The sequence below is a fragment of the Somniosus microcephalus genome, unplaced genomic scaffold, assembly GCF_052327205.1.
Source record: "Somniosus microcephalus isolate GS21.2 unplaced genomic scaffold, FLI_Smic_1.0 unresolved_chr9, whole genome shotgun sequence".
NCBI lineage: Eukaryota > Metazoa > Chordata > Chondrichthyes > Squaliformes > Somniosidae > Somniosus > Somniosus microcephalus.
The window spans coordinates 16,219,124-16,234,089 of NW_028225187.1; the positions used below are offsets into that span (position 1 = coordinate 16,219,124).

Sequence of the window (14,966 nt, forward strand, 5' to 3'; positions counted from 1 at the left end):
AACACTGATATACCCCACACCCCTCACTGTAACACTCTGATATACCCCACACCCCTCACTGTAACACTGATATACCCCACACCACTCACTGTAACACTAATATACCCCACACCCCTCACTGTAACACTGATATACCCCACACCACTCACTGTAACACTAATATACCCCACACCCCTCACTGTAACACTGATATACCCCACACCCCTCACTGTAACACTGATATACCCCACACCCCTCACTGTAACACTGATATACCCCACACCACTCACTGTAACACTGATATACCCCACACCCCTCACTGTAACACTGATATACCCCACACCCCTCACTGTAACACTCTGATATACCCCACACCCCTCACTGTAACAATACAATACAATACAATACAAATCGCTTTATTGGCATGATAAGGTACATCTTATGTTGCCAAAGCATCAAAATACATTTGTGGTTGAACACATAAACGCGGTTCCATTCATACAGTGTTATACCCCACACCCCTCACTGTAACACTGGTACACCCCTCACTGTAACACTCTCTGGTGTCACGCTCATTATTTCGTGTCTCTCTCTCTCTCTCCACTAGTTCCTGTACGAGATGACGGGAATATGCCAGACATTCCGGCACATCCGATGGATAAGATCGGGCCTTCCCTCGAGTGGATGAAGAAACTGTGACGAGGACATCGAACGAGGTTGTGCTCGATCCTGAACACAGCGTGTTATGTGACGTTAAAAAAAAATGTGAATAAACTATGTGCTCCGTCAGAAATGATCACAATTTACTCTTCTCTTCCTTGGCGTCAAATCTTTGCACTGCTCTTTCAAGAACTGGTTCCCGATAGTGCGAGATGGCACATTTTGTACGAAGGTATAAGGAGGCCACATATGGCTTGGGAAATCTGTGTATAAATGGGGCAGAGGAACAGTGGGATCAGGGGGAACAGAAACACACATCACTAAAAGTAGTGACGCAGGGTAATAAGGCCATAAAAAAAGCAAAATAAAATTCAAAAGTTATGTTAAAATTCTATAGAACCCTGGTAAGACCACACTTGGAGCACTGTGCACAGTTCCGGTCTCCATATACCCTGGTTAGACCACACTTGGAGCACTGTGCACAGTTCTGGTCTCCATATACCCTGGTTAGACCACACTTGGATCACTGTGCACAGTTCTGGTCTCCATATACCTTGGTTAGACCACACTTGGAGCACTGTGCACAGTTCTGGTCTCCATATCCCTTGGTTAGGCCACACTTGGAGCACCGTGCACAGTTCTGGTCTCCATATACCTTGGTTAGACCACACTTGGAGCACTGTGCACAGTTCTGGTCTCCATGTACCTTGGTTAGACCACACTTGGAGCACTGTGCACAGTTCTGGTCTCCATCTACCTTGGTTGGGCCACACTTGGAGCACTGTGCACAGTCCTGGTCTCCATATACCTGGGTTAGACCACACTTGGAGCAGAGTGCACAGTTCTGGTCTCCATATACCTTGGTTAGACCACACTTGGAGCACTGTGCACAGTTCTGGTCTCCATATACCTTGGTTAGACCACACTTGGAGCACCGTGCACAGTCCTGGTCTCCATATACCTTGGTTAGACCACACTTGGAGCACTGTGCACTGTTCTGGTCTCCATATACCTTGGTTAGACCACACTTGGAGCAGAGTGCACAGTTCTGGTCTCCATATACCTTGGTTAGACCACACTTGGAGCACTGTGCACAGTTCTGGTCTCCATATACCTTGGTTAGACCACACTTGGAGCACTGTGCACAGTTCTGGTCTCCGTATACCTTGGTTAGACCACACTTGGAGCACTGTGCACAGTTCTGGTCTCCATATACCTTGGTTAGACCACACTTGGAGCACTGTGCACAGTTCTGGGCTCCATATACCTTGGTTAGACCACACTTGGAGCACTGTGCACAGTTCTGGTCTCCATATCCCTTGGTTAGACCACACTTGGAGCACCGTGCACAGTCCTGGTCTCCATATACCTTGGTTAGACCACACTTGGAGCACTGTGCACAGTCCTGGCCTCCATATACCTTGGTTAGACCACACTTGGAGCACTGTGCACAGTTCTGGTCTCCATATACCTTGGTTAGACCACACTTGGAGCACTGTGCACAGTCCTGGTCTCCATATACCTTGGTTAGACCACACTTGGAGCACTGTGCACAGTTCTGGTCTCCATATAGCTTGGTTAGACCACACTTGGAGCACTGTGCACAGTCCTGGCCTCCATATACCTTGGTTAGACCACACTTGGAGCACTGTGCACAGTCCTGGCCTCCATATACCTTGGTTAGACCACACTTGGAGCACTGTGCACAGTTCTGGTCTCCATATACCTTGGTTAGACCACACTTGGAGCACTGTGCACAGTCCTGGTCTCCATATAGCTTGGTTAGACCACACTTGGAGCACTGTGCACAGTCCTGGCCTCCATATACCTTGGTTAGACCACACTTGGAACACTGTGCACAGTCCTGGTCTCCATAAACCTTGGTTAGACCACACTTGGAGCACTGTGCACAGTTCTGGTCTCCATATACCTTGGTTAGACCACACTTGGAGCACTGTGCACAGTTCTGGTCTCCATATACCTTGGTTAGACCACACTTGGAGCACTGTGCACAGTTCCGGTCTCCATATACCTTGGTTAGACCACACTTGGAGCACTGTGCACAGTTCTGGTCTCCATATACCTGGGTTAGACCACACTTGGAGCACCGTGCACAGTTCCGGTCTCCATATACCTTGGTTAGACCACACTTGGAGCACTGTGCACAGTTCTGGTCTCCATATACCTTGGTTAGACCACACTTGGAACACTGTGCACAGTCCTGGTCTCCATAAACCTTGGTTAGACCACACTTGGAGCACTGTGCACAGTTCTGGTCTCCATATACCTTGGTTAGACCACACTTGGAGCACTGTGCACAGTTCTGGTCTCCATATACCTTGGTTAGACCACACTTGGAGCACTGTGCACAGTTCCGGTCTCCATATACCTTGGTTAGACCACACTTGGAGCACTGTGCACAGTTCTGGTCTCCATATACCTGGGTTAGACCACACTTGGAGCACCGTGCACAGTTCCGGTCTCCATATACCTTGGTTAGACCACACTTGGAGCACTGTGCACAGTTCTGGTCTCCATATACCTTGGTTAGACCACACTTGGAGCACTGTGCACAGTCCTGGCCTCCATATACCTTGGTTAGATCACACTTGGAGCACTGTGCACAGTTCTGGTCTCCATATACCTTGGTTAGACCACACTTGGAGCACTGTGCACAGTCCTGGTCTCCATATACCTTGGTTAGATCACACTTGGAGCACTGTGCACAGTTCCGGTCTCCATATACCTTGGTTAGACCACACTTGGAGCACTGTGCACAGTTCCGGTCTCCATATACCTTGGTTAGACCACACTTGGAGCACCGTGCACAGTTCTGGTCTCCATATACCTTGGTTAGACCACACTTGGAGCACTGTGCACAGTTCTGGTCTCCATATACCTTGGTTAGACCACACTTGGAGCACCGTGCACAGTTCTGGTCTCCATATACCTTGGTTAGACCACACTTGGAGCACTGTGCACAGTTCTGGTCTCCATATACCTTGGTTAGACCACACTTGGAGCACTGTGCACAGTTCTGGTCTCCATATACCTTGGTTAGACCACACTTGGAGCACTGTGCACAGTTCTGGTCTCCATATACCTTGGTTAGACCACACTTGGAGCACTGTGCACAGTTCTGGTCTCCTGAAAACTCCCTCTGAGAGAGATACGACACGGGGCAGCAGGAGTGTTGGATGATCCACGAGAGCCTTGGAATAGTCAATTCTGTAGGTCGAAGGTCTTTGCTCGGGGCTGGGGGGTGCTGCTTAGGTCCCGGATGGCGTCTAGCGCCCATGGGACCCGTCCCTCCCCAAGGCCACCCCAAATTAAAAGGGGCAGCACTCTGGAGGTGTGTCGGAGAGCTGAGTGAGAGAGAAGAATCACAACGGGTTGGAGTCACTTTCAAATCTTTTATTTCATGGGCGCGCCAGGCTTGAATAGTTTCCAGCGTTTGTTCTCGACGAGCGTTTCTCAAGATGGCGGTCTGGGGTGGGGGGCGTGTGCGAGGCAGGTGGTGGGGTGGTGCCTCAACAGCCGATCATTCCCTCAGCTGAACAAGCCGGTGGAGATCCCTTTGAGCTTGGGGCGGGGCGGGGGTGGGGGGAAGAGAGAGTACACGTGGGTGGGTGAGAGACACTGTCCAATATAACGTCTTGTGTCTCCTCTCCTCTCCCCATCTCCTCCTCCCCTGGGACCCAGCAAGGAGTTCAGTCAAACTCCGGGTACACGGCCGGGCTCGGATAGTCGCTGTAGCCCACCTTCTCCTCCGGGCTGCTGGGGTTCCACACTTGGGAGAGAGGCTCGTTCACATCTCTGGGTGACATCTCTCCATCACTGCATTCCTGAGAGAGGCGGGGTGAATCATGCAGAGGAAGAACGCACGGCGGTTTAGAAGCAATGGACCCAAACCCCTTCCCATTCACTCCCACTGTACACAATCCCAATGGACCCAAACCCCTTCCCATTCACTCCCACTGTACACAATCCCAATGGATCCAAACCCCTTCCCATTCACTCCCACTGTACACACTCCCAATGGACCCAAACCCCTTCCCATTCACTCCCACTGTACACAATCCCAATGGACCCAAACCCCTTCCCATTCACTCCCAGTGTACTCAATCCCAATGGATCCAAACCCCTTCCCATTCACTCCCACTGTACACACTCCCAATGGATCCAAACCCCTTCCCATTCACTCCCACTGTACACACTCCCAATGGACCCAAACCCCTTCCCATTCACTCCCACTGTACACAATCCCAATGGACCCAAACCCCTTCCCATTCACGCCCACTGTGCACAATCCCAATGGACCCAAACCCCTTCCCATTCACGCCCACTGTGCACAATCCCAATGGACCCAAACCCCTTCCCATTCACTCCCACTGTGCACAATCCCAATGGACCCAAACCCCTTCCCATTCACTCCCACTGTACACAATCCCAATGGACCCAACCCCTTCCCATTCACTCCCACTGTACACAATCCCAATGGACCCAACCCCTTCCCATTCACTCCCACTGTACACAATCCCAATGGACCCAAATCCCTTCCCATTCACTCCCACTGTACACAATCCCAGTGGACCCAAACCCCTTCCCATTCACTCCCATTGTACACAATCCCAATGGACCCAAACCCCTTCCCATTCACTCCCACTGTACACAATCCCAATGGGCCCAACCCCTTCCCATTCACTCCCACTGTACACAATCCCAATGGACCCAAACCCCTTCCCATTCACTCCCACTGTACACAATCCCAATGGACCCAAACCCCTTCCCATTCACTCCCACTGTACACAATCCCAATGGACCCAAACCCCTTCCCATTCACTCCCACTGTACACAATCCCAATGGACCAAACGCCTTCCTATTCACTCCCACTGTACACAATCCCAATGGACCCAACCCCTTCCCATTCACTCCCACTGTACACAATCCCAATGGACCCAAACCCCTTCCCATTCACTCCCATTGTACACAATCCCAATGGACCAAACCTCTTCCCATTCACTCCCACTGTACACAATCCCAATGGGGCCAAACCCCTTCCCATTCACTCCCACTGTACACAATCCCAATGGGGCCAAACCCCTTCCCATTCACTCCCATTGTACACAATCCCAATGGACCCAATCCCCTTCCCATTCACTCCCACTGTACACAATCCCAATGGACCCAATCCCTTCCCATTCACTCCCACAGTACACAATCCCAATGGACCCAACCCCTTCCCATTCACTCCCACTGTACACAATCCCAATGGACCCAAACCCCTTCCCATTCACTCCCACTGTACACAATCCCAATGGACCCAACCCCTTCCCATTAACTCCCACTGTACACAATCCCAATGGGCCCAACCCCTTCCCATTCACTCCCACTGTACACAATCCCAATGGACCCAACCCCTTCCCATTCACTCCCAGTGTACACAATCCCAATGGACCCAAACCCCTTCCCATTCACTCCCATTGTACACAATCCCAATGGACCCAAACCCCTTCCCATTCACTCCCATTGTACACAATCCCAATGGACCCAAACCCCTTCCCATTCACTCCCACTGTACACAATCCCAATGGACCCAAACCCCTTCCCATTCACTCCCACTGTACACAATCCCAATGGACCCAAACCCCTTCCCATTCACTCCCACTGTACACAATCCCAATGGACCCAAACCCCTTCCCATTCACTCCCACTGTACACAATCCCAATGGACCCAAACCCCTTCCCATTCACTCCCACTGTACACAATCCCAATGGACCCAACACCTTCCCGTTCACTCCCACTGTACACAATCCCAATGGACCCAAACCCCTTCCCATTCACTCCCACTGTACACAATCCCAATGGACCCAAACCCCTTCCCATTCACTCCCACTGTACACAATCCCAATGGACCCAAACCCCTTCCCATTCACTCCCACTGTACACAATCCCAATGGGCCCAACCCCTTCCCATTCACTCCCACTGTACACAATCCCAATGGACCCAAACCCCTTCCCATTCACTCCCACTGTACACAATCCCAATGGACCCAAACCCCTTCCCATTCACTCCCACTGTACACAATCCCAATGGACCCAAACCCCTTCCCATTCACTCCCACTGTACACAATCCCAATGGACCCAAACCCCTTCCCATTCACTCCCACTGTACACAATCCCAATGGACCCAAACCCCTTCCCATACACTCCCACTGTACACAATCCCAATGGACCCAAACCCCTTCCCATTCACTCCCACTGTACACAATCCCAATGGACCCAAACCCCTTCCCATTCACTCCCACTGTACACAATCCCAATGGACCAAACGCCTTCCTATTCACTCCCACTGTACACAATCCCAATGGACCCAACCCCTTCCCATTCACTCCCACTGTACACAATCCCAATGGACCAAACCCCTTCCTATTCACTCCCACTGTACACAATCCCAATGGATCAAACCCCTTCCCATTCACTCCCACTGTACACAATCCCAATGGACCCAAACCCCTTCCCATTCACTCCCACTGTACACAATCCCAATGGGGCCAAACCCCTTCCCATTCACTCCCACTGTACACAATCCCAATGGGGCCAAACCCCTTCCCATTCACTCCCATTGTACACAATCCCAATGGACCCAATCCCCTTCCCATTCACTCCCACTGTACACAATCCCAATGGACCCAATCCCTTCACATTCACTCCCACTGTACACAATCCCAATGGACCCAAACCCCTTCCCATTCACTCCCACTGTACACAATCCCAATGGACCCAACCCCTTCCCATTAACTCCCACTGTACACAATCCCAATGGGCCCAACCCCTTCCCATTCACTCCCACTGTACACAATCCCAATGGACCCAACCCCTTCCCATTCACTCCCAGTGTACACAATCCCAATGGACCCAATCCCCTTCCCATTCACTCCCATTGTACACAATCCCAATGGACCCAAACCCCTTCCCATTCACTCCCATTGTACACAATCCCAATGGACCCAAACCCCTTCCCATTCACTCCCACTGTACATAATCCCAATGGACCCAAACCCCTTCCCATTCACTCCCACTGTACACAATCCCAATGGACCCAAACCCCTTCCCATTCACTCCCACTGTACACAATCCCAATGGGCCCAAACCCTTCCCATTCACTCCCACTGTACACAATCCCAATGGACCCAAACCCTTCCCATTCACTCCCACTGTACACAATCCCAATGGACCCAAACCCCTTCCCATTCACTCCCACTGTACACAATCCCAATGGACCCAAACCCCTTCACATTCACTCCCACTGTACACAATCCCAATGGACCCAACCCCCTTCCCATTCACTCCCACTGTACACAATCCCAATGGACCCAAACCTCTTCCCATTCACTCCCACTGTACACAATCCCAATGGACCCAACCCCTTCCCATTCACTCCCACTGTACACAATCCCAATGGACCCAAACCCCTTCCCATTCCCTCCCACTGTACACAATCCCAATGGACCCAAACCCCTTCCCATTCACTCCCACTGTACACAATCCCAATGGACCCAAACCCCTTCCCATTCACTCCCACTGTACACAATCCCAATGGACCCAAACCCCTTCCCATTCACTCCCACTGTACACAATCCCAATGGACCCAAACCCCTTCCCATTCACTCCCACTGTACACAATCCCAATGGACCCAACCCCTTCCCATTCACTCCCACTGTACACAATCCCAATGGACCCAAACCCCTTCCCATTCACTCGCACTGTACACAATCCCATGGACCAAACCCCTTCCCATTCACTCCCACTGTCCACAATCCCAATGGACCCAAACCCCTTCCCATTCACTCCCACTGTACACAATCCCAGTGGACCCAAACCCTTCCCATTCACTCCCACTGTACACAATCCCAATGGACCCAAACCCCTTCCCATTCACTCCCACTGTACACAATCCCAATGGACCCCAACCCCTTCCCATTCACTCCCACTGGACACAATCCCAATGGACCCAAACCACTTCCCATTCACTCCCACTGTACACAATCCCAATGGACCCAAACCCCTTCCCATTCACTCCCACTGTACACAATCCCAGTGGACCCAAACCCTTCCCATTCACTCCCACTGGACACAATCCCAATGGACCCAAACCCCTTCCCATTCACTCCCACTGGACACAATCCCAATGGACCCAAACCCCCTCCCATTCACTCCCACTGTACACAGTCCCAATGGACCCAAACCCCTGCCCATTCACTTGCCACCTTATGGTACCTGCTTGATCTGGTCGTGGCCCAAAATGTAGAAGGGTATTGAATGCCTCTTGGCGGGTAGGGGCTCCCTCTCCTCCTTGATCCTTTTCCACTTGCCGCTGCCCCCTTCTCCAGGAGGGGGGCTGCCCGACCCCTGCGGCCGAGTCTTGGGGGCCTGAGAGTCTTCTCCCTCGGGTGGGCCGCTCTGGCCTTCGGTGCCCACTGTGTCGTCTCTGTGGCTGCCCTCGTCCTGCGAACACAGAAGCGGGTTACCTCGCTGCCCAGTACGACGACTGCAGCCACGGTTTCACAGATTATCCGCCTTCAGTGTGCCAGTGCAGCCTTCGGTCGCCTGAGGAAGAGAGTGTTTGAAGACCAGGACCTCAAACACCGGCACCAAGCTCATGGTCTACAGAGCAGCAGTGATACCCGCCCTGCTGTATGCCACAGAGACATGGACCAGGTACAGCAGGCACCTCAAAGCACTGGAGAGGTACCACCAACGCTGCCTCCGCAAGGTCAGTGCTGGGTCCCCAACTCTTTACAATCTATATTAACGATTTGGAGGAGGGGACCGAGTGTAACATATCAAAGTTTGCAGATGATACTAAGATGGGAGGGAAAGTAGTGAGTGAGGAGGACATAAAAAACCTTCAAGGGGGCATAGACAGGCTAAGTAAGTGGGCAGAGATTTGGCAGATGGAATATAATACTGGAAAGTGTGAGGTTATGCACTTTGGCAGGAAAAATCGTAGAGCAAGTTATTATCTTAATGGCAAGAAACTGGAAAGTACTGAAGTACAAAGGGATCTGGGGGTCCTGGTGCACGAAACTCAAAAGGTTAGTATGCAGGTGCAGCAAGTGATTAAGAAGGCCAATGGAATGTTGGCTTTCATTGCTAGGGGGATAGAATATAAAAATAGGGAGGTATTGCTTCAGTTGTACAAGGTATTGGTGAGACCGCACCTGGAATACTGCGTACAGTTTTGGTGTCCATACTTAAGAAAAGACATACTTGCTCTCGAGTCAGTACAAAGAAGGTTCACTCGGTTAATCCCGGGGATGAGGGGATGGACATATGAGGAGAGGTTGAGTAGATTGGGACTCTACTCAATGGAGTTCAGAAGAATGAGAGGCGATCTTATTGAAACATATAAGATTGTGAAGGGGTTGGATCGGGTGGAAGCGGGGAAGATGTTCCCGATGATGGGTGAAACTAGAACTAGGGGGCATAGTCTTAGAATAAGGGGCTGCTCTTTCAAAACTGAGATGAGGAGGAACTACTTCACTCAGAGGGTGGTAGGTCCATGGAATATGCTGCCCCAAAAAGCTGTAGAAGCTACATCATTACATAAATTTAAAACAGAAATAGACAGTTTCCTAGAAGTAAAGGGAATTAATGGTTACGGGGAGCGGGCAGGAATTTGGACATGAGTCTAGGTTCGGATCGGTCATGGCCCTGTGGGTAGCGGAGCGGGCCATGGGGCCGTGTAGCCTGATCCTGCTCCTATTTCGTGTGTCTAATTCTGTTAGATTCAGGAGATGGTTCTGTGATAGTGGATTGGCGGTTAGGATCAGATCAGCCATGATCTTATTGAATGGCGGAGCAGGCTCGAGGGGCCGATTGGCCTACTCCTCCTCCTATTTCTTATGTTCTTATAAGATCCTGCAAATCCATTGGCAGGATAGGCGCACCAACGTCAGTGTTCTCGCTCAGGCCAACATCCCCAGCATCGAAGCTTTGACCACGCTCGATCAGCTCCGATGGATGGGCCACATTGTCCGCATGCCCGATGTCTTGCTGCAGTTGTACAGGGCCTTGGTGAGACCACACCTTGAGTATTGTGTGCAGTTTTGGTCGCCTTATCTAAGGAAGGATGTTCTTGCCATGGAGGGAGTGCAGCGAAGATTCACCAGGCTGATACCTGGGATGGCAGGAATGATGTATGAGGAGAGATTGGGACGATTGGGTTTGTACTCGCTGGAGTTTAGAAGAATGAGAGGGGATCTCATTGAAAGTTATAAAATTCTGACAGGACTGGACAGACTAGATGCAGGAAGGATGTTCCCGATGGTCGGGGAGTCCAGAACCAGGGGTCACAGTCGAAGGATAAGGGGTAGGCCATTTAGGACAGAGATGAGGAGGAATTTCTTCACCCAGAGAGTGGTGAACCTGTGGAATTCTCTACCATAGAAGGCAGTAGAGGCCAATTCATTAAATATATTCAAGAAGGAGTTGGATATATTTCTTAAGGCGAAAGGGATCAAGGGGTATGGGGAGAAAGCAGGGACCGGGTACTGAATTTGGATGATCAGCCATGATTGCAGTGAATGGCGGAGCAGGCTCGAGGGGCCTAATGGCCTACTCCTGCTCCTATCTTCTATGTTTCTATGATACAAGACTCGCAAAACATGCGCTCTACACGGAGCTCCGGCACGGCAAGAGACTCCCCAGGTGGGCAGAGGAAATGCTTCAAGGACACCCTCAAAGCCTCCTTGAAAAAGTGCAACATCCCCACTGACACCTGGGAATCCCTGGCCGAAGACCAGAGCACAAAGTGGAGGAGAAGCATCCGGGAAGGCGCCGAACATCTCGAGTCTCTTCGCTGGGAGCAAGTGGAAGCCAAGCGCAAACAGCGCAAGGAGCGCACGTCGACCCAAGCACCCCCACCCACCCGCCCCTTCAACTGCCGTCTGCCCCACCTGTGACAGAGACTGTAGGTCCCGCATTGGACTCATCAGTCACCTGAGAACTCATTTTTAGTGTGGAAGCAAGTGATCCTCGGAGAAGAATCAGATCGAATGCACGCTGAGTATTAATTACAACAGTGACCAGAGTCTGTGGTCACGTGCTTGTCCACATCATTCCCTGGATGAGCAGAAATTTCCTCCGACTAAATATTGGGAAGTCCGAAGCCAGCGTCTTCGGTTCCCGCCACAGACTCCGTTCCCCCGAGCCACCGACCCCATCCCTCTCCCTGGCAACTGTCTGAGGCTGAACCAAACCGCTCGCGACCTCGCCGTCTTGTTTGACCCCGAGCTGAGCTTCCGACCCCATAGAACATAGAAACATAGGAGATAGGAGCAGGAGGAGGACATTCAGCCCCTCGAGCCCGCTCCGCCATTCAATGAGATCATGGCTGATCATCCAAATTCAGTACCCTGTCCCTGCCTTCTCCCCATACCCCTTGATCATCTTTAGCCTTAAGAAATATATCCAACTCCTTCTTGAATATATTTAATGAATTGGCCTCTACTGCCCTTTGTGGCAGAGAATTCCACAGGTTCACCACTCTCTGGGTGAAGAAATTCCTCCTCATCTCTGTCCTAAATGGCCTACCCCTTATCCTTAGACTGTGACCCCTGGTTCTGGACTCCCCTGTCATCGGGAACATCCTTCCTGCATCTAGTCTGTCCAGTCCTGTCAGAATTTTATAAGTTTCAATGAGATCCCCTCTCATTCTTCTAAACTCCAGTGAGTATAAGCCCAATCGACCCAATCTCTCCTCATACGTCATTCCTGCCATCCCAGGTATCAGCCTGGTGAATCTTCGCTGCACTCCCTCCATGGCAAGAACATTCTTCCTCAGATAAGGCGACCAAAACTGCACAAAATACTCAAGGTGTGGTCTCACCAAGGCCCTGTACAACTGCAGCAGGACATCCTTGCTCCTGTACTCGAATCCTCTCACTACGAAGGCCAACATACCATTTGCCTTCTTAACCGCCTGCTGCACCTGTATGCTTACCTTCAGCGACTGGTGCACAAGGACACCCAGGTCTCGTTGCACTTCCCCTTCTCCCAATCTATTGCCGTTCAGATAATAATCTGCCTTCCTGTTTTTGCCACCAAAGTGGATAACCTCGCATTTATCCACATTATACTGCATCTGCCATGCTTCTGCCCAATCACCCAACCTGTTGAAATCATACTGGAGTTTCTCGGCATCCTCCTCACAGCACACACGCCCACCCAGCTTTGTGTCGTCTGCAAACTTGGAGATATTACATCTAGTTCCCTTGTCTAGATCATTAATATATATTGTGAATAGCTGGGGTCCAAGGACCAATCCCTGTGGTACCCCACTAGTCACTGCCTGCCACTTGGAAAAAGAGCCGTTTATTCCAACTCTTTGCTTTCTGTCTGCCAACCAGTTCTCTATCCAAGTCAGTACCTTGCCCCCAATCCCACGTGCCTTAACTTTACACGCTAATCTCTTATGCGGGACCTTATCAAAAGCCTTTTGAAAGTCCAAATACACCACATCCACTGGTTCTCCCTTATCTATTTTACCAGTTACATTCTCAAAAAATTCCAGTAGATTAGTCAAGCACGATTTACCTTTTGTAAATCCATGTTGACTTTGTCCGATCCTGTCACTGTTTTCCAAGTGCTCTGCTATTACATCTTTTATAATGGACTCCAGCATTTTCCCCACTACCGATGTCAGGCTTACCGGTCTGTAATTCCCCGTTTTCTCCCTACCACCCTTGTTATATTATATTATTTTATATTAGAATAAACTTATAAAATTCTAACAGGACTAGACAGACTAGATGCAGGAAGGATGTTCCCGATGGTCGGGGAGTCCAGAACCAGGGGTCACAGTCTAAGGATAAGGGGTAAGCCATTTAGGACAGAGATGAGGAGGAATTTCTTCACCCAGAGAGTGGTGAACCTGTGGAATTCTCTACCACAGAAGGCAGTGGAGGCCAATTCATTAAATATAGTCAAGAGGGAGTTAGATATATTTCTTAAGGCAAAAGGGATCAAGGGATATGGGGAGAAGGCAGGGACAGGGTACTGAATTTGGATGATCAGCCATGATCTCATTGAATGGCGGAGCAGGCTCGAGGGGCCGAATGGGCTCCTTCTGTGCAGTACATTTCTATGATTCTATGAAATATAACACAGTCACTAAAAAATCCAATGGAGAATTCAAGGGAAACGTCTTTGCCCAGAGAGTGGTGAGAATGTGGGACTCGCTACCTGACCTAAACTGGACACACAGTATTGGGGCGGTCAAGGGGTCGGCACCTGACCGGAACAATAATGTGGTGGGGTCGGGGGGTCAGAGGTCTCTCTGTTTCTCTGTAATGGCCGCACACAGCGATCAGGGTCAAACCACCTACCTCGAGCAGGATAGTGAGCTGAGCCGTTCTGTAGCTGTCCCCATGGGAGTCCAGACACTTCATCAATGATCTAACACCGAAAGATAAAAGAATATGTTAGCATTCAGTCGCAACCCACACACCGGCCTGCAACACTGCAGTACAGCGCTCCCTCAGTACTGGCACCGGGGAGTGTGGGCCCGGATTATGGGGCTCGAGTCCCAGAGTATATACATCTACCTCCGACAGTGCAGCACTCCCTCAGTACTGGCACCGGGGAGCGTGGGCCTGGATTATGCAGCTCGAGTCCTAGAGTATATACATCTACCTCCGACAGTGCAGCACTCCCTCAGTACTGGCACCGGGGAGTGTGGGCCTGGATTATGGGGCTCGAGTCCTAGAGTATATACATCTACCTCCGACAGTGCAGCGCTCCCTCAGTACTGGCACCGGGGAGTGTGGGCCTGGATTATGGGGCTCGAGTCCTAGAGTATATACATCTACCTCCGACAGTGCAGCGCTCCCTCAGTACTGGCACCGGGGAGTGTGGGCCTGGATTATGGACCTCGAGTCCTAGAGTATATACATCTACCTCCGACAGTGCAGCGCTCCCTCAGTACTGGCACCGGGGAGTGTGGGCCTGGATTACGGGGCTCGAGTCCTAGAGTATATACATCTACCTCCGACAGTGCGGCGCTCCCTCAGTACTGGCACTGGGGAGTGTCGGCCTGGATTATGGGGCTCGAGTCCTAGAGTATATACATCTACCTCCGACAGTGCAGCGCTCCCTCAGTACTGGCACCGGGGAGTGTGGGCCTGGATTATGGGGCTCGAGTCCTAGAGTATATACATCTACCTCCGACAGTGCAGCGCTCCCTCAGTACTGGCACCGGGGAGTATGGGCCTGGATTATGGGGCTCGAGTCCGAGAGTATATACATCTACCTCCGACAG

General features: G+C 51.0%; 2 protein-coding genes across 2 annotated transcripts in view; one reads left to right on the forward strand and one right to left on the reverse strand.

Annotated features, from left to right (window-relative positions):
- Positions 1-775, forward strand: part of ndufa3 (NADH:ubiquinone oxidoreductase subunit A3) — a 3,959-nt gene extending 3,184 nt beyond the window's left edge. Inside the window, exon 4 of the mRNA XM_085979539.1 lies at positions 587-775. Within this exon, the coding sequence (XP_085835665.1) occupies positions 587-678 (92 nt within the window). The 3' untranslated portion in view covers positions 679-775. The remainder of the gene's footprint in view (positions 1-586) is intronic.
- Positions 776-4,038: 3,263 nt separating this feature from the next.
- tfpt (TCF3 (E2A) fusion partner) overlaps positions 4,039-14,966 on the reverse strand; it is a 29,365-nt gene continuing 18,437 nt past the window's right edge. The window contains exons 3-5 of the mRNA XM_085979540.1: positions 14,035-14,104; positions 8,924-9,151; positions 4,039-4,484 (exon numbers count right to left, since the gene is read on the reverse strand). Of these exons, the coding sequence (XP_085835666.1) occupies positions 4,350-4,484; positions 8,924-9,151; positions 14,035-14,104 (433 nt within the window). The 3' untranslated portion in view covers positions 4,039-4,349. The remainder of the gene's footprint in view (positions 4,485-8,923; positions 9,152-14,034; positions 14,105-14,966) is intronic.